Source organism: Physeter macrocephalus, chromosome 7 (genome assembly GCF_002837175.3).
Source record: "Physeter macrocephalus isolate SW-GA chromosome 7, ASM283717v5, whole genome shotgun sequence".
NCBI lineage: Eukaryota > Metazoa > Chordata > Mammalia > Artiodactyla > Physeteridae > Physeter > Physeter macrocephalus.
The window spans coordinates 117,628,314-117,649,769 of record NC_041220.1 but is presented as its reverse complement, the minus strand read 5'-3'; the positions used below and the strand labels follow the sequence as shown (position 1 = coordinate 117,649,769).

Below are 21,456 nucleotides of genomic sequence, written 5' to 3'. Positions count from 1 at the left end.
TATAACTGATTCACTTTGTTGTAAAGCAGAAACTAACACACCATTGTAAAGCAATTATACTCCAATAAAGATGTTAAATAAATAAATAAATAAATAATACATGGATGAATAAAGAATACCCCCACTAGTAACCAAGAAACTTTCTTAATAAGAGTACCACAACAACAGAACTTTAAGCACTCACAGAATGGATCCAAGTAGGCCCTAGAGTCAGCTTACAAAAACTGTAAGAGGCCTAAGTGTGTGTGTGTGTGTGTGTGTGTGTGTGTGTGTGTGTGTGTGTTTTGGGGGGGAGGACAACATGAATCAAGGTAGGAAGAGATTAAACATTGAAGCTACACAGACTGTTCAGTAAAACCAAGCACCTTTATAAGATGGATATGTGTTAATGGTTCAACAAATCCATATAGTTTCTTAATAATGCTTTGATTTTGGCTACCTTTTCAGTTTGTTTTAAAGTTCTAATTTTAAAAGGCCTTAAAGTATCATAACATATATACCTGGACCCGGCAGACACCAGAGTCGTGACTCCAGCAAAGTAGCCCCCCTTTTACACATCCCAGCTGAAAAACAGCCCTAGACTGGGAACACTGGTATAACAAGTTCTCATGAAGCATTTGATTAGTAAATATCAAGAAATTAGCTTTTGCAATAATAACCTTGCAAATGAAAATTGGCATATCACTTGGTGTTAGAAACATGGCCTGTCCTCACTGTCAAGCTGACCTGAGTCTCCTTCATAAGCAGATAAGGGGCCTTTGTAAAGCTGTACCTCGCTCAAAATCAACATTTAAATACTCTTCTCATGGCTAGGCTTTGACTGCTCTTTAAGATGACCTCTAAGCAATAGAAAGATCACTGTTCTAGGGGTCAGGAGACCTTAAGTCTAGGCCCACATCTGCCCTTAATGACTTACATGATTTTCGCCAATGTATTTGATTTCTCTGCATCTCGGTTTCCTCATATAAAATAAGACATTGGGATCTTGAAATTTAAGCTAATTCCAGCTCTATTTTAAGCTACTTGGAGCCCTACAAGTTTATACTCTCGAAGAAACTAGTATGAATCACACAGTAAATTCACTCGCAAGCATACATACATCAACACACACACGAGAGAGAGAGAGAGAGAGAGAGAGAGAGAGAGAGAGAGAGAGAGAGAGAGATTGAGGGTTCGTAAATATATTGGTTTCGCAATAATAAAAATATTACCTTTATTATACACATAGGATAGGTGCTATGGATATTTAAGAGGTATTACATTTGCTTACATTTCCATTCTAAAATTGTTTATTTGTTAGAGGTTCTACAGATGCACAGAAAATGAATTGCAATTCATGACGCAGATCATAAATAAACGACTGTACTTCCCAAAGAACCATACAAGGCCATAGTGTTCACACTAGTCTGGATTTTCTAAAAACGGGGAAAATGAGGGGCTTCTGGCATGGGAGAAACAAAAGATGGCTGTGTGCCACACCGGAGTATAGAGCCCTCCTGGTTAATCCTGGCTGAATCCTGACTGGCATGCCTGCTGTTACGTATATGCTCACTGAACAATTGGCACCTGCATATGGGAAACACGACTAAAGCAGGCACAAAATCCTATCATCACGATAAGCCCCTAGGAGTATTGCTGAGGGAACTTAATCCACAGAGTGATGGATGAGGTAGGTGGAAGGGACCTTTTTTTTTTTTTTTTTTTTACTGTTAGACTCACAGCGAAATCCACTATGTCATATCAAACTCTAAAGGGTTTCAAATTCATAAAGAATTAATGAGGCAAAATTTCTCAAAAATAAGTAATATACATCTTTAACACCAAAAAGCAATACAGTTTAAACTGGACCACACTGCAAAAAGTTCCAAAAATGACTTTCAATGGAAGAAAAGCCATTTGTATTGTACATATCTACTGAAAAAAAAAAAAAAAAAACTTTTTGTGTGTTTTTGAAAAAAATCATATTTCAGTTTAATGTTTTAGGTCAACCACAAAATAAAACGTTGTATTAAAATGAGCTGAGTGGTGAGCACTCCATAAATAAAGTGACATATGAGCCATCAAATGAAATACAGAAGCAGAAAAGTATTTTTCCCTTTGCAACCTAAACAAATTCTAATGTATTTAGTTGGAAATTAGGAAGAATTATCATAATGTCTACTCAAAGTAGACTGGAGATTTCTTTTTCAGCCTTACTTTTATATTTGCTTTGAGTTTGGTTTCATAATTTTAAAGGTAGAAATATTTTATTATGAGACAAAATACCATTTTCCATAATTTAGTTCTTTGATTTCCAAATTTACATTAATTTTCAAGAAATTTTAAAATTAAAATATAAAAACAGCTATCTATAACTGCCAGCAACTGAAAATAATCTCTAATAAATATCATAGATGTAGATTACTATTTACCAGTTTATTTGGTCTTCCATCTTCTCCCAACTGAGAAAGTGGCCACAAAAAACAGAAAATGTTTTTTGATTGTGACTAAAAGCAGTTCTTTTTCCAATGGAAAATGACATATCTGCATCATTAAAGAAATACAAACTTTGACTAGATACACAGTGAAAGTGAACTCAAGAACTACAACATATTTTCTAAGAAAGTAATACTGAAGTCCACCTTTCTCAGAATGTCTTATTTTAATAATGACTGTTATCAAATATTATCTTATCTGCAATACTGGCTGCAGATATGATTTTACTAAATGATAACCGAATACTATCATTTAGAAAACATGGCAAATTTTGTGGTATCTTTTGCTATTATTTGGTAATATCTGAAGATTTGTTATACACACATATATATATGAATACATGTTCATATATATTCCACTGGATATATTTTTACCAAATTTCATATTCAACTTCAAAATGTTAGATTCAAGTAGAAATTACACTGTAGAACTTGAATTTTGGTCAGCTATAACACAGACACTTATCATCTGTTACCTAAGTTGGTATAAGCACCTCATTTCCTCAAGGTCACTTTAGGGTCAACAGACATAATTACTTTTCATTGTGGCAGGCCTAGGGAAAATAATCAAATTAGTACCGTAGAAAGAAAAAGCAAAATATCAATTCTATTTTTAAATATGTCAGCTATACAGCCTTGAAATTACTGTTTAAATAATAGGTGAATATGTACTTGACAACTGCCATTGAACACAGGCAAGGGATCATTCTCATAATCCAGAATATTCAGTATATGGAAAAATGTAGTCAGCCATATCTGCCTAAGCATCAATCACCCCCATGAGGTACTTATTTGTATCAGAAACATTCTAGGAGTTCCATGTTGGATCACATATTCTCAGTTTACTGAATTATTCATAACTGTTCATTTCTTCAGTTCATATAGTATTAAGTAATCTCTACTCAAAATAAGGCTCTTCTGGAGGTTTAAAAAAACATACTATGAAAGGGTGATAAGCATTCATATAGAAATATACAAAGAGCTGTATAGTCAATAGAGAATATAACAAGATCTAAACTCAATGATCACCTTGAAATGAATTTGAGAAACCGCTCCAAAGAGTAAAAATTCCAAAATGCACACTAACATTACTTTCTTTATTACAAACTATTAAGGCGAAATGTACATGATATTTGAATTATAGATTAGGCCATCTAGGGACTTCCCTGGTGGCACAGTGGTTAAGAATCCGCCTGCCAATGCAGGGGACATGGGTTCGATCCCTGATCCGGGAAGATCCCATATACCGCGGAGCGACTAAGCCCATGCTCCACAGCTACTGAGGCTGCATGCCACAACTACTGAAGCTCACGTGCCTAGAGCCCATGCTCCACCACAAAGAGAAGCCATCACAATGAGAAGCCCACACACTGCAACGAAGAGTAGCCCTCACTCTCTACAACTAGAGAAAGCCCGTGTGCAGCAAGGAAGGCCCAATGCAGCCCAAAAATAAATAAATAAAGAAATAAATAAATTTATTTTAAAAAATAAATAATAATAGATTAGCTCATCCCATGATAATCTCCACATGACCCTTGACTCCTGGGTTGAAACTTGAGACTGCCATCATAGATCCTGGCATACGCAGATGAAAGTAGCCAAACCCACCCTAAGGGGAAGGAAGCCTGTTTGAATATTTGGAAATTCAATTTATAGCTTCCAAATTAATGATCCAGCTGTAGACAAGAATCTAAAATCTATACACGGCATATCACTAGGTTTAGAATGAGGATAATTCATTATAGAAACTTTCTATGACAACAACAATAATGAAGACACCTCAAACATCCAGGCAGGGCTTCCCTGGTGGCGCAGTGGTTGAGAGTCCGCCTGCCGATGCAGGGAACACGGGTTCGTGCCCCAGTCCGGGAGGATCCCACATGCCGCAGAGCGGCTGGGCCCGTGAGCCGTGGCCGCTGAGCCTGTGCGCCTCCGGAGCCTGTGCTCCGCAATGGGAGAGGCCACAACAGTGAGAGGCCCGTGTACCGCAAAAAAAAAAAAAAAAAAAAAAAAAAAAATCCAGGCAACTATGAGTTAGAGTATGGTTATAACTTTTTTTTTAAATCAAAAGTTTCTAAGCCATTTACAATATATCATAGCTGGAACTCAGAATAATACAAATGTGTATGTATGTGTGTATATAATTTTTTCCTAAACTCTGACATTGTTATAGGCAGCCTACAAAAAGTATATCCTAATAACCTTTTTAAAAAAAATTATTTTCGTAATACCTTTTCTTTTTTTATTTATTTATTTTTGGCCGTGTTGGGTCTTCGTTTCTGTGCGAGGGCTTTCTCTAGTTGTGGCGAGCCGGGGCCACTCTTCATCGCGGGGCGCAGGCCTCTCACTATCGCGGCCTCTCTTGTTGCGGAGCACGGGCTCCAGACGCGCAGCCTCAGTAGTTGTGGCTCACGGGCCCAGTTGCTCCGCGGCATGTGGGATCCTCCCAGACCAGGGCTGGAACCCATGTCCCCTGCATTGGCAGGCAGATTCTCAACCACTGCGCCACCAGGGAAGCCCCTAATAACCTTTTTCGAAAAGAAAAATTAATTGCTCTGCAAAGGAAAAAATACTTCCATTCAGCTAATTGTCTTCACATCTGGATAAATTATAAATAAATAAAATGTTGTAAAAATATAATCATCCCTTAAAATTATTATCAGAAAGAAGCAATAAGGAAAGGAACTTCACTATTTCCTTGGACTCTGGCCAGTGACTCAGAAAATTGTCCATGAGTAGTTCTTTATCTGATCAAGGCATTCTGTCAAAGTAAGAGTAAGTTCCCAAACCACATATACTTGTTGCTGTTGCCTAAGAACTACCTTCACAAATCAGGCATGGAAGCCATTTGGGGTCAGGCCATCTGGAAGAATTTGCAGATGGAACAGACCTCCTGTCCTCTCAAAAATGAAGGTTCCCACGTGGGCCAGGAGAAAAATGCCCGATTGCCCCATGTAATAGCCCAATCACTCCTACTGATTCTTTAACAACTGGAAAGAGGTCCCTGCTGTGTAATGAGATTATGGAACACATGATAGATTAGTGACCTTTTGAATTAGGACAAGCAACATGAACTCACTAACAAATTCCCCCTTATATTGGAGAGGCTATGTTAAGGGTGTCAGCCATTTGACTAAAAGAGCTGAAGCACAGATGCAAATACCAATGTATAAAGCTTCATTCTTCAGTGTTCCAGCGCTAAGACTGAGAACTCACATCGGGCTTGGATATTGTGAAAGCATCTGATAACTTTAGTCAACAACTACATAAAAAACATTTTCCTATTTGGATTTATACTTGTGTTTTAAACTATATTTGAAAAAAATCAATCAAGGTAGCTTTTTAGATTCATTGACCAATCAATGAAGGCATATTGGTACAATGGGTTTTGGACAATGGGTTTATTTCTTTCATTCTTGATCCTATTTTAATTGTTTAAAACTTTGTTCTATTAGCGCAGCACAGGGTTTTGGAGACAGGCAGAATGGTAGGTTTGACCCAGGGTAAAACCTGGGAGAGCTACATGGATTCAATCAGGGAAATCTTTCAATCCCTTTAGACATCAATCTCCTCATCTTTAATGTGAGGATAATATAGTACCCACTCATCGGATTATTGTGAAGAGAAAATTAGGTAATCTATGTAGAACTCGTAGCACAATGGCTAGCACCTAATACTATGATAAGCTCTCAATATTTTTCACTATTGCTTTTTATTTTTTATTTATTCTTGTAAAATGTTGTTCCAGTGAGGTGAACTATTTTTCCTAATGAATGATTTTTCTATAGTTAAATTGCTCATCTTATTGGATAAAACATAATTTATTCAAACAAGTTTGACTTCGGTAAACACCATAAAGCCATAGAGAACCTCCATTTTACTTTCATTATTTTACTATTGTTACTCCTCATTTGGATCTTCTAGAAAAGATAGAATTCCTTATCATATTAAAGAGATAGTAATTAGGGAATAATCTTGACACATAAATACGTGTCAATAGAGTATCCATTTTTAAAAAGTGTGTGTTTGGGTAATGGATTTAGGTTTGCACACATCTAGCAGTATCCTCCTTCTTTGTCTCCCTTTGATCAGCTACTCTTTGAGGTTAAACATGAGGTCCATGCCTTTGAGACTGAAGAGAATTGGTCTGTATGGAATATAGTGGCTAGACTAGCACTATACCCTAAATAGCTGAGCAATTCAAACCAAAACCCAGTCACTATTCATCCTAAAACCCCAGTACATGGACGTATTCAGAGTCTCAGAGTAATGTGCTACTCACAAACATTTTATTAGTGCTATTCAAATGTGGTTTTCAAAATAGTCTAAATCTATGAAAACAAATGGGTAATTTCCATTAAGGCTTTCCAGAGTCACTACTATAAATTATAGGCTATGAGGAAAGTGTTGCCAATTTCTGAATTCTCAAAGCTCAAATACAAAATTCTCAAAGACTTTTACACATATACTTTATTTTACTCCTGTCACTTGTTTCCTTTTGTTCTGTATGTTGTCCTGGGAGAACCAAATCCCTTTGCTAGAACTAGGGGTAAACTCCACCATGTAAATTCTATTCTAATATCAGATTTACATGTTCAAAATGATCAAACAATTATAGTACCTTGAAACCCACACCAAAAAAACTGCTCTGCAGATAAACCTCAGATACAAATTTATTTTATCCCTCTGAATCACAGACTTTGATGCATGTCTTCAGAAATAGGTGGAAGAGGAGCTACTTGTGGGACATTTCCTCAATCCTTCTCCTCACCTGTACTACATAGGATAAAGCATTATCATCAGGATAGAGCAGTACCTTGACTTTCTACAGAGGATGGGAAGCTGCCAATCATACTGAAAGGCATATTAGCTTTCTTCAGGAGATTTAGAAGAAACGTCACAACCCTGAGTATGACAAATTTGCCTCCACCCTGTCACAAGCCCACATCCCCATTACATGCCGTGTGACCCGGCAACGCACAGGTGTGTGGCATATAGGCACACCAAAGTACTGGAACAGGGCTTCCCTGGTGGCGCAGTGGTTGAGAGTCCGCCTGCCGATGGAGGGGACACGGGTTCGTGCCCCGGTCCGGGAAGATCCCACGTGTCGCGGAGCGGCTGGGCCCGTGAGCCATGGCCGCTGAGCCTGCGCGTCCGGAGCCTGTGCTCCGCAACGGGAGAGGCCACAGCAGTGAGAGGCCCGTACCGCAAAAAAAAAAAAAAACAACAACAAACAAACAAACAAAAAAAAAGTGCTGGAACAGAGGAATGTTTATACAAAAACACCGTTATGATAACCCTCTCGTCTGCATGCTGAGGCAGAACAGAACTGATTCCTATAGGCTATTTATGAAGTCTCTCCGTTGGCCATTTAAACATAAGCTTTGGAACACCTTTTCTACACAGATGATGATACATGATAAATCATGCTAAGTCTCAGCTGCATAGACAATTATTAAATATACTACTACAGCTCATGACAACAATATACATATACCAAATTCATATGTAGATCTCGTCTTTTGAATTTGACTGATTTAAGAGGGCACTGAAATGATTTACTGTGTCAGGTACACAGAAAATACTATACAGTTGTGGCAGGTGAAACACGGCTAACACAGATTTGATTGGATGTGTTAAAATTAGGTAGATATTCATACTCATTTTAATAAGCCAATAGCATGGATAGTGCTAATAATTCTAATGGTATCTCTAAACTACTGAATGAAAAGTGTCTGTATTTGTCCTAGTTTTTTTCCTTCCTGATTTTCATTTTTGAATATTGGTTTTTAGCTTTGCTGCCACCCCTCTGTGCAATGATTACAAGATAACGCTACAAAATAAGAGAGGAGGGCATCTTGCCACCACACTGTCTCAAATCAGGGCAAATATTGAGAACACCCAGGAAAAGGAATATTTAGGGCTACACATTTTATGAAAAGAGAACTGAAATCCTGACACAGAAAATACCAAATTTCTCATACATAATTCTCATAATGTTTTGCGTCTTTACAGTTTTCAATAATTTTTTAAGAGTTAGAACACCCTCACCTAAACTGGCTCAGTTTGCCACATAGAGATATTTGTTGCTAAAGATCACATTATAGTAAATTATTACATTATTACATTAAAATACTTATAAAAAGGTATCACTTTCTAGTACTTGGTGAAACAGTCTAGAAGGGTCCACCTTTCATTTTTAACCTCTTCAAACTTGCAAAATCCGCACAGATCCTAACATTTATTTCTGTTTTCATACTTTTACTTCTAAAACACTCCTTTACTTCTTTCTCTTTAAACGTAAGTGTTCTCTGAAGTGGCAGCAGCTATAACTGTCTTTACTTTATGGGTAGAAAGTCCAAGGCAGCCAGAGGTAAAATAATTGGCCATGAGTCACTCTTCCTGCCAGTGAAGATGGACAAAGACCAAGGGCAGAGACGTGTAGAGAGACCAAGCAAGTGGGAAAAAGGGAAAAGTCATGAATTTCACGTTCAAAGATCTGAAAATACAACAGGATCTAGCTACTTGGAGCAAACTCAAAAGTATGCCAACACACAAAGTAGGCTAACATACAACAGATATAATAATAACCAAATGAGAAAAGCCATTTTCAGCTCATATGTAAAGTCTTAGAAATTCCTGTGTAAGTCTTCTAGGTAATTACAGCCCTGGGTTAACTATACCAGTATCTCTTAAGGTAAAGGCAGAGGTTGATTATTTGTATAATTTCAAAAAGCATTCCTATGCTTATTTTTTGGAATTTACTATTGACTACAGAGATAATGTATAAACATGAATAAATATGGGGCAAGACCTTCATAGATGAGTGATTAGTGATATATCCTATAAGAGAAGGACACAGTATAATCCCCCAAACAAAATGGATTCCAAAATGTAAGCCTAGAACTGACCAAGGCTCAGAGCATAAGGACATGTCAGAGAGAGTTCACCCACAAAGTTTATAACTGTGAACTACATTAAGTGTCTCACCAGTTTCTTAATCTTTTTTTTTTTTTTTTTTAAATAGTTGCGGCACACGGGCTTAGTTGCTCCGCAGCATGTGGGATCTTCCCGGACCAGGGCTCGAACCCATGTCCCCTGCATTGGCAGGCGGATTCTTAAGCACTGCACCACCAGGGAAGTCCCTCTTAATCTTTAATGTAGCTTGTAATTATATGGCTGAGGTTGCTCCATCTGATTGCCTGTGTATCCCCTTCCTTCATACTTAAGTATTAGTTGAAATTCAAGGCTCAGGGCTATTGTTCACCCCTTCATATGGCTTAATGTTTTTAACAAAATCACACTGATCTCTTGCCCTTCTCCAGGCTCCTGAGAATTAATTTTTGGCAATGTACAACATAATAATTATTACTTATAATATAGGTATTACATAATATTTATAATATTTCTCTGGATGGCTTATTTTTTTGATAGAAATGTCTGCTCAGTCAGATTATAAACTCAGTGAGGGTATCAATCATTGACTTTTAGTCCAGCAATGCCATAGCAGCTATTGCAGTACTATACACCTAGCAAACCAGTTGTTGAATTAAAGGAGCTTTCCTATGTGTTAGGAAGAAACATCTAGATTAAACTGAGTTAAACAAGTTGATTCTTAGAAACCGAAGCTCATTAAGCAAATGTTACAAATCAAGGTCTTTGTCTTAATGAGCACAAACACAAATTAGTGGGTAAAAGAAGAAGATATTTGTCTGTGAGTTACCAGAAAAACATGAAGAAAAACCAGGTCTGATAACTAAGTAGAAGCTTACCCTCTAGATTTACGTGTATCATTAACTAGAACATTTCTTACCGCCTCCCTCCAGCTTTAAAGAATTGACCCTCCCTGAAGCGTTGGCCAGTATTAATGGATTTCAAAGAAAAGAAATACGCTATCATACTGACTTGAACTCGAGTATATAAAATAGATTTTTTTTCTATCAAAAGATTGTCTCATTTGCTAACAATCCCAACTCTGTCCTTCCAAAGTAAAAGGAAATTGAGATGGTAAGTTTATTTGTTGTGATGAATCCTAACAGTGCCCACTGAGATAAAAATAAGCAGTAGCTTTGTTTCTGCTACCAACAGGAATTAGAACAGAATACAAGCAGGAAAGAAACAAAACTGTAGACACATTTATAATCTACTATGCTCTAACAAAGGCAGATTAAAAATCTTAATTCTGTTTCAATATGCAATCACTTGTCTCTTCAGAAACTTTATCAAGAAGGAAAAAGAAACCTCAAACACTTCAGAAAAGAGTATATGAAAAAGAGCCTTCCATAGAGCAATTACTGGGAATATCATACTAACGAAGCTCCTCAAGAGAATAATTAGAACTCATACTGTGAAAGTAGGATCAAGTTTTCATGTTAGCTTAATTTAACACGCCTAAACCACATGAAGATACCTGTTTGCTTCTTTTGTTGTCCCATTCCTTTCTGTGGATTTTCAAAGAGACATCTGAAGGAAACTGAAAGAAACATCTACACCAACGTATCAGAAAATGTAATGGAAGCAAAACGAAGAGAAAGAGGAGTCCTGCTTGGAAGAATATTATAGACATCCAGGAAAGACATCCTCTTTACATATTATTCCCAGAGATTAGAGTGGGCATTTTGAAAAACATGATCAACTGATGAAAGATAGGAAGCAACAATGGGGGAAAAGATCTGGAGGATATCTTGGCAGAAGATGAAGCTATAGATAGCTTAGAAGCTTTGCTAGAGACACAGGAATAACTTAGCATAGAATAGTTTAGCATCTGGTTTCCATGGGAGAAATGGTTCAAAATATGTCATTGGTTGATTGGTGGGGAAAATGTCTATCATTTCTCCATCTCCCTCTCTGTATAGAGTCTCTGAGTCTCCAGCTGCTCATCTACAAAACTGGGATAATAATACTCAATGGGAGTTATTTTGAAGACTAAATGAGATGGTGTATGTGAAGCATTCTAGGTTCTAGATGTAGAATAAGAAGATGACGGGAGAAAAATGCCTTTGTTTCTTTTGTATCATTGCTGATGCCGTCTAGACTTAAAAGAAAAACATGTAAGAGCCAGGTAGCAATCTAACACATCTAATTGAAATCAGAGATTCTTCTTTCTAAAATAACTCGACTTCATGACTGCTGACCACTTTCTAAAGCAATGGTTCTAAACTCTAGCGCACATCAAAAAGAGTGGGGGCGCCAGTTAAAAACCCTCAAAAGTGACTGGGCAGGTCTAAAGTAGGTCCTAAGAATTTTGTTCTTTTAGCAGGCAACCCAGGTAATTCTAGTAGCTGTGGTCAGCAGACAGCACTTTGCTCTAAAAAAGGATATTTTAGGATTAATTTCTAGCTATTACATACATATGAAATTAGCAGTGAAAAATATCAGTATCATGAAGGTGGGTCAAAAGAGATGGAAAGAGAGAGACAGACATAGAAAGAAAATCACAGAATACTAGGTTGTAAGGCAGGGGTCCCCAACCCCCGGGCCGCGGTTCCTTTAGGAACCGGGCCGCACAGCAGGAGGTGAGCAGTGGACGAGCTAGCGAAGCTTCATCTGCGGCTCCCCATCGCTCCCCATTGCTCGCATTACAGCCGGAACCCTAACCCTCACCCTAACCCTAACCCTAACCCTAACCCTAACCCTCACCCTCACCCTCGCCCTCGCCCTCGCCCTCGCCCTCGCCCTCGCCCTCGCCCTAACCCTAACCCTAACCCTAACCCTAGCCCTCGCCCTCGCCCTCGCCCTCGCCCTCGCCCTAACCCTAACCCTAACCCTAACCCTAGCCCTCACCCTCACCCTCACCCTCACCCTCACCCTCACCCTCACCCTAACCCTAACCCTAACCCTCACCCTAACCCTAACCCTAACCCTAACCCTAACCCTAACCCTAACCCTAACCCTAACCCTAACCCTAACCCTAACCCTAACCCTAAACCCTAAACCCTAACCCTAACCCTAACCCTAAACCCTAACCCTAACCCTAACCCTAAACCCTAACCCTAACCCTAACCCTAAACCCTAACCCTAACCCTAACCCTAAACCCTAACCCTAACCCTCACCCTCACCCTCACCCTCACCCTCACCCTCACCCTCACCCTAACCCTAACCCTAACCCTCACCCTAACCCTAACCCTAACCCTAACCCTAACCCTAGCCCTCACCCCCATCCGTGGCAAAATTGTCTTCCACAAAACCGGTCCCTGGTGCCAAAAATCTTGGGGACCGCCGTTGTAAGGGATTTTTCCATCCAGTAAAAAAATTTCCACAATCTCTGACAGATGGTCATTTTAAATACCTTCAGTGATGGGGAAGTGCTGTCTTCAGGCAGCACACGCTGTTCTGGGTTATAAACTGCTGTAAAATAAAGGGTAAATCATAAGTTTCTGGAAAATTGAAGAAATGTGGATATTATTCAGGGTGAATTATATATCAAAGCCTTTCTAGACTTGATTGGACAAGATAAGGCACCGACTAAATTCAAAACTAATCTGACTGCAAGACAAGCTGAACATCCAAATGTTGGATCTGCTACCTGATTCCACTAAAAAAGCCATGCTTTCCATGGCTGCTGTAAAAATAAACCTTTCACTTTGTCTCTCGTTCACATTTCAATGGTTCAACATTTCAATCACACATCTGGCACTACTTTCATCTCCCCATTTAGGCAGTGGCAAGCAAACAGCAATAAAATTATATAAAACAAAAATATTTTTGCAAAGGTCATAAATATTTTCAAATAACGGTCCAGGTCAAAACTTCTTAAATGAATAGAAGGTATCCTACAAAGCCATTTTATCTTACTACTTTGTTAAAAACAACACTACATATTTATACTTTCATCTCGATATAGTTATTCCACCAAATGAGGAAAATAGTTATTAAGCCATTTAATTATTTACTTGTTTTAGAAGAACTCACCAAGCCTAGTGGTTTCAGGTGGCTCTGTCACATGTGACTGATGTTTGAGCATTTCCACTATCATTTATGTAAATTATCTAAGGCTCGTGCAGCCTCTTCCAGTGCAAATCCACTGCCATGTCATTGACACAAAATTGGAAAGTATGGGGTGCTGCCCACTAATATGGTCTTGGATTCTTTTCATCTAATCTGCCAAAATATTGTCTGGGATAAGAAATTTGTATAGAGTTGGCTGGGATTTAGAACAGGCTAAACACTTACCCTGACACATTTCACACAGTTGCCAATGCTTCCTTTTAGTCCAGGATCCCAGGTGAGAATTCCAGTAGTTTCCGTATCCTCTTCTCCACTGAACCCTCACTAGAACATCAATCCCAAATCTGTGTCCTAGCTAATATTTATTTGTGTGAAATAACTGAGCCTTAAGGAAACTATTTTTTTGAAGTATTAGATGAAAAAGGTTTCTATGAATATTTTAGCAACAATACTATCTGATTTATTTTCCGTGGACACTAACGAGCGTCCAATAATAAATAAATCTCTCTCCCTCTCTCCAAAAGTATCTTTGTGTTCAAGCTTGAGAAAGAGAAAAGCAGCCGCCGACTTCCAGGAGCTGGCCTGTTACTATCAGCTTGACCTCGGTGTTTTGCTGTTGAACGTAAATCATTTCACAGGTCATCATCATCAGACCAGGCCACTCTGTGACCACGATGGAGCAGGACAATAATGGCACCTTATCATGTCTAAACACAGACAAAATATGAACATTGTCCAAGCCACAAAATTCTAGACATCCCTCTCTCTTGCTAACTGAGAGACTGTCACTTCTTTACTGACTACGGTTTTAGTCTGCCCTCCTAGAGCTAAGATTTATTGGGATACACGATCATAAAACTGTTCCTGCTTTCTGAGAGCACCCAACCCAGAGTGAGTCCCCACTTTCTTGGACCCTCCCCCAAATCACTCATTCAAAGCCCAAACCTAATGAGTCATTTCAAACTCAGTTCCTTGTGATGTGCTCCTCCCTCACTGCAGTGAGTCGGAACCCCAATACATCCAACGACAGGTGTTTTCCTGGTGGTCTTTGCAGGGAGAGCGCTGACAAGCTCAGTTACTAAAGCCAGAACAGACATTCTTAAGAAAAGCTAAAAGAATTTCTATCTTCCAGATACTCACTAAAATTCTAATACAAAATAAACTCCTTGAGCTTATTTTCTCACATTGTGGCTTTTTTGGCAAAGGACCCTTTAGTTCTGTCCCTCAGAAGAATTGCTTTTGTGAGGTATAGAATAAACAGGTGGATTATGGCTCAACTGTTAAATATTTACTCAAGGAAGAGGCACATTTCCAAAAATTATGAGTCAACATGTTAGATCAACACCCAGGCCACAGTGAAGCTGGTGGCCCATCATCCTGGATGCTTATTTAGAATCCTATAGTGGGACTTCCCTGGTGGCGCAGTGATTAAGAACCCACCTGCCAATGCAGGGGACACGGGTTCGAGCCCTGGTCTGGGAATATCCCACATGCCACAGAGCAACTAAGCCTGGGCCACAACTACTGAGCCTGCACTCTAGAGCCCGAGAGCCACAACTGCTGAGCCCGCGTGCCACAACTACTGAAGCCCATGCGCCTAGAGCCCATGCTCTGCAACAAGAGAAGCCACCGCAGTGAGAAGCCCGTGCACTGCAACAAAGAGTATCCCCTGCTCTCTGCAACTAAAGAAAGCCCACGCGTAGCAATGAAGACCCAACGCAGCCAAAAACAAATAAATAAATAAATAAAATTTTAAAAGAGAATCCTATAGTGGATTCAATGTGAACCTCTAGTAGAAACGCAGACAACAGAATTAAGTGATGTGGCATTGACTTTGCTCCAATTCTTGCTTTTCTCACATTTCATCCTTATTAGGGATGCGTATCTCTCAATGATTATTTCCCCATCAAAGCACATTTAATGGTCTATTAAAGTTAGCAAGAGAGGGGGATGTCTGGTATTTTCTGGCTTGGACAATTTAGAAGTTTCTAAATATGAAAATTTAAATTGCCTGCTGTGCAAAAGATGTGAAGCAGTAATCTAAAGACCTGGGGTACATTTATATAAATCTCAATAATTTGTATGAGACAAAATGTTTCCAATTATAGCATATAACTTTTGACATTTTGAAAAATGACTAGTAGCCTTTGCAAAGTACCAATAGCATATTCTGCCTCTCTCTAAATTATAAATAGACTTTCCTCTACATGGTTTATTCCAATAAATAATTCCATTTAAGGGAAGAGCAATAACACCTAAAAGGTATTGTCATCACCTATATATTAAATACTGCTCAAAGAATTTTATACACATTATTTCTAATCCTCACAAAATACCAAAAGGTATACACAGTTATTCACATTTTACAGATGAGGACCTGGATCAGAGAAATTAAGTGATAGGCTCCAAACACACAATAGTAAATGACAGAGTTAAGGTGAAAACCCACTTTCGTCTGACTTGCCAAGCTGAAGGATGTTTACCTGTGTGTATGTGTGGTATGTGTGTGTGTTCTTTTTAGGTGAAATTACTTTCAACATTCAAAATTCACTGTGTTTTAACAGCTCGTTTAGTAACTGCCTTTTAATGTATGCACAAACACACACACACACTCAAAACTTGCTATTAATTGCTATCATTTTGACTGCAAGTTTGGAAAAGAATTTATTCCTAAAATAAATATGTTTGAGAAAATGGAGCTCTAAAAATATTACAGTTTTCACATATGATGATTTCTTCTGCTCTAACCCCTCAAATACTTTAAGATGGCTTTGGTCGTGTGAATTTAGTATCATCACTCAGAGCTTAAAATCTTCTTGAGATACATTCTCCACCCCTTTAAGAGTTCTGAGTATATTGTTTCTAATACAGCACAGGGAATTCAGAAAGAAATTAAGAGGATTCTGAAATGATATTGTGAATTCAAGCAAAAATTCCCTTTTTCTTTTTCCCTATCTCTTGCTCTCTTTCTCTTTTCTAGTTGTTTTTTTCCTTTTTAAAAAAATGTTGATCAATTAGCTAACACTCTATAAAAATGTCCTCGAGGGCTGGGGGATCCAGAATCCTTAAGTACAAAAGGACATTCTACCAATGTTCCTGCCTGCCCTGAATTATCCTTTTGCGTTTATCAGATTGCATCACTATCTTCATGCTATTATCTAAACACTGTCATATGTGGGCATGCTTTTTTTAATCAAATTACACGGCACTGTACAAATATACTAATCCCTTCTCCGCCAATGATCTTTTCAATATCAGAGGTTTTGAATTATTTCAAATTTTTTAGATTAGGAGACATTTAGTACATCAGAGATCTACCACTTTGAAGCACAATGCAATTTCAACATTATCAAAATAAAAAATATTCATTTGCTCATGATACTTATTTTTTTTAATCCGCTCATTCAAAACCCTAAACCATCTAGCTTTGGAATCCATTTACATTAGAATCATAGATCCCGCCCATATTATTGACTCAGGAAATAAATGAATTTTAGGAGACTTTATTTAAAAGGCATCTCCTTCAGAGGTGGAGCTCAAAGAGCTCTGTGAGGCTGCAACAGTTTCCCAGGAGTCAGGCCATAAAGAAAGAAGTGCTGGCACTGGGTGGGGCTGAATAGTTCACATCTTTTCCCACTGTTTCTCACTGGTATGTTTCCATGAAAGTCAAGGGTGTGGGAATGTATGCCAGGGTAGGAAATCCTACAGACTGCTTGGTGTGCCCAACACCCCCTAACCCATAATATCTTTAGCTGTTTATCTTAATCAATGAAAGAGCTATCACATTAATGTCTGGAAAAACTGCAAAGGAGCTAAGCAAACCAAAGAAATGTCATGCTGCGGATCAAATTTCTCCTGTCACATCAGTCTTTTCTCCTCCGGAGGAATACACTTAGCATGGATCCAAAAGGCATTTGCTGTCCAGCCATCTCAAGATCATCACGGAGCCAAAACATTGTGGCCCCGAATCTTCCTTTTGCTCCACAAATCCACCCTGCTTAACAGTTCCTTTTAAACTCACCCATTCTAAAAATAAAATGACTCTCTCTGCACCCACTTAATACCAGAAGCATCCATCAGTGGCCACAGTCCTCAATAATCCACATGCCAAACACACCTTATCTCTGTGCACTTCACCATGCTCCAGTCAACGTATCTATTATGAACCGAGGTCTCTCTCCTATTCTCAGAAAGCAGCGTTTTGCACCGACCTCTTTAAAAAGCAATGCTTGCACGGCTATAGTCTGTAGTTACTCCTAATGCTCCATGGTTTCTACAGCCTCACTGATATTACACACTCACACGTACACACACGTCTATACACAGACATTCCTAATTCCAGCAATTTACCTTTTTGGGTCTTTTTCTTCTCTGACTACTGCCATTGAACTTCTCTCCACTGTCGCTTTTCTGAGCTGCATCTTCGTTCATCATTTTGAACAGTTTGGAAAGAAAATAGCGCTGCCATTAAACCCTGCCGCCTGTCCAGACCACTAGCGAGTATGCACTTACTGGAGGAAAGCAGGAGGAGGAGGAGGGGTGGGGAAGGGGCGCGCACTGGGAGGGTGAGGACGGTGACGTTGCCATGGCAGCAGCTGCCACAACTGTTTATCTGACTGCATTGTTCAATCTGTTTCAACCAATTACCATCAGGGACCGGTTACAACGAAGAAAGCCTTGAAAACAAAATGCCAGGGACTCGAATGATTTGGGGACACTGCTGGTTGGTTTTTGACACACCCGCAGTTCCAATGGCTCTCAACCCACACCCAAAACCTGCACTTAATTTTCCTCCTACAGGTACTTCAACACAGAGCAGATACAGTGCGTAATGAGAAAACTATAACATCCTCGAATGTCTCTGAACCTAAAGAGGCACATTTTAGCTGGCGAAGAGGCTACTCAAGGAACAGGATTAGCTATTAATATCCTAAGGTAAATGTAAGAAAGTTACATTTTTAAGATGTTATTCACTTGATTCCAGACGATAATCTTTCAAAACTCAGCGCAAGGATGATTTCTGTTATAAAGCCTTGCGAGCAGGCTCCCCAGCAACCAGGTAACAGACCTCTCCCTCTTCCGGGCCTCCCCTTGCCACTGAACGTTTCTGACAAAGCACCCGTAACACTGTTTCACTATTGCACGTTTACCCAGTTGTCTGTTTCGACAGGCCAAGAGCTTCTTAAAGCCAGAGATTGAGCTTTGGGGGTGTGTGTGTGTGTGTGTGTGTGTCTGTGTGTGCGTGTGTGTGTTTGGGTTGGGGATGATTGCTGAATTTCCCGGAACCAAGCATGATGCAGTGGTACATTAAAGACATTATGGGTAATACAAATATAAGAAAGTTGTGGAGTTAAAACATTTTACAACTGATCTTTTAAATCTTCTTAACCTAATTCTCTCTATTGACTGATGAATAAAACACAATTCCTGCTCTCCAGGAGCTTATAAAGTTCCAGAATTCTTCTTGATAAGAAAAGAAATTAGAGCCTGTTTTTATAACGAGAAACCCAATTTTTATCCTATTGGATTGAGGTGGCCATATTTGTATGTTTAAACATGTTAAATTGTGGACGCAACCAGAGCCCAACACGTTTTGTACAAATACACACATGCACACACTAAACACTCATCCCTATTCCTAGAAAACAAACTCAAAGCATAACACACGGAATACTTAAATGGGAAAATAGAGTATGGATTAAACCAATGAGATAATGTATATAAATACACTTTGCAAATGGAAGGTCCCTATGTAAACGCGTTATTGCCATTGTTAATCCTATTATTATTACAAATATAGGTAATTTTCAACTCAGAAAAGTATATCTTAAAAAGGTTTCTTACAGGAAAACGGCTACCAAAATTGGGAATTCATCTTTCCAGTAAACACAGCAAGAAAAACTCACCTTCTCTCCCCACTGCTGTCGGGATTGCTCTTTATCTCTGCCTGACCTCCCCGGAGACCCTTGCCACTTCCTCATCTAGGGTCAGCCCCACCTTGCTGCATCTCATTCCCTCCACCTTCCTTCTGCTTGAGCAGACCCATCCCACCGTGATGCCTTGGATCCCACAAACAGGACAGAAGCAATAGGACCCTTTTTTCCTAAACAAAACCCTACAGGAACTTCTACAGAAGCTTCTAAGAGCCCAACTCCCACTACTGTCAGAGCCTTCATGAAAACCCCTCCTGATATCGTCCCACTCCTCCGCTATCCCCTCACCGAACTCCTCACTCATTCCCTCACCTGTCCGCATCGTGCCTCCCTTTTGGACCTTTCTTAGGAGCACCCTCAGCCTGGAAACTGGATTAATTTACTCAATAAATATTTATTGAATACCTACCATGTGGTAGGAACTAAGCACTAGGGACACACTGCCCTAACCACCAGGGATATAATGGCGAACAAAACAGGCAACATTTTTTGCCATCACGGTGCTTATATTCTAACAGGGAAACTAGACAGTAAACAAAAATAATAGTGGTAAGGGCTATGGCGGAAAAAAGTAGGACAAAGAGTGATGGGGAACAGATGCTATTTTAGATAAGGTACTGATAGAACACTCTCTAGAAGCCTGAATGAAGTTAGGGACCAAGCCAAGCAATTATCTGGAGGAAGACTGTTTCCTTATTGCATTTAAAAATAAACTTTGGGCCCCTATTATATGCCGTGCAATGTGTTAGGTTCCATGTGGGATGTAAAGATAGACACTAGTCCTGCCCTCAAAGCAAAGAGAAAAGCAGTTCAAAAGTCCTAAAATGGGAACTTCTTGTCAAACATATTAGGAAAACTATGATACTCCAAAAGGGGAAAAGAAGGGAAAAGGAAAACTTTTCTAGCAACTGGATCTATAGGAGACTTATGTTACTAATACCCTTCATTCTCATGTGACGCCAGAATGGGTTTTTCAATCAATCGGTTTGGTGGCCCAATTTGGAACCTAATCATTGCTTTTACATCACCTCTGCAGTGTATATCGCAAACAGATGTACTTCATATTTCACTACTTTATGAATCAGCAACTTTTTTTTTTTTTTTGGTTGCACCAGCTCCTTAGTTGTGGCACATGGGCTCCTTAGTTGCAGCAGGCGGGCTCCTTAGTTGTGGCATGTGAACTCTTAGTTGCAGTATGCATGTGGGATCTAGTTCCCTGACCAGGGATCAAACCCCGGCCCCCTGCATTGGGAGTGTGGAGTCTTAATCGTGGCACCACCAGGGAAGCCCCAAGCAACTTCTGATTATGTTTGAGCCACCTCTTGCAACAGTGCCTTCTCTGTCAATATCCAAATATATAGTACACAGCTTAAACACTCAGATGCAGGCCTCCGATTTTGACAATGAGCTATAACCTCTTGCTGCTTCTTCTAAACTTTTATACAGTGTACTTTCTTTACAGAATGAAAGTACTGCACACATACTAGACCCGCATACCACAGAGGTCAACACCCATACTCAAACTGTAAAGTAAAAATCTCAGCACATAAACAGGTGCTAGTAGTATTATGTTCATTACAGCATTAGAAGGTACATTTTATACGTACAGAGAACATCAACAACATGTTATGGTACTGTGAATGCAGGGGGTTTCTCTTTCGAAGCTTTCAATCGATTTCTCAGTGCCTCTCTAGTAGGCACTCCTCCTCGACCGTCCTCATAGTGCAGTTTTTTGTGGGCACGTTTCTAACTGGACGCTAAGCTCCCTGAGGGCAGGATTAGTGTCTATCTTTGCATCACACGTGGAACCTAACACATTGTGTAGCATATAATAGGGGCCCAAGGTTTATTATTAAATGCAATAAGGAGACATTTTAAATATCTACCATGAGTCTATACTTACGGTTAAACTTCTAATGGGTAAATTCTTCATTTCTTAGATTATTTTGTGTACTTTCTGACCTCTAGGAGCTATGCATAATTTCAAATAAGATTGGTTTTTTTTTTCGGTACGCGGGCCTCTCACTGTTGTGGCCTCTCCCGTTGCGGAGCACAGGCTCCGGACGCGCAGGCTCAGCGGCCATGGCTCACGGGCCCAGCC

At 39.4% G+C, this 21,456-nt stretch overlaps 1 protein-coding gene across 9 annotated transcripts in view; it reads right to left on the bottom strand.

Annotated features, from left to right (window-relative positions):
- Window positions 1-21,456, bottom strand: part of ANK2 (ankyrin 2) — a 689,964-nt gene that overhangs the window by 329,266 nt on the left and 339,242 nt on the right. For 8 of the 9 annotated variants that reach the window (XM_055086182.1, XM_055086196.1, XM_055086184.1 and 5 more), the window contains exon 1: window positions 17,773-17,856. The exons of the other annotated variant lie outside the window; for it this stretch is intronic. In XM_055086182.1, coding sequence (XP_054942157.1) covers window positions 17,773-17,856 — 84 coding nt within the window. Of the gene's footprint in view, window positions 1-17,772; window positions 17,857-21,456 lie in introns of those variants that run through there. 9 annotated transcript variants of the gene reach the window in all.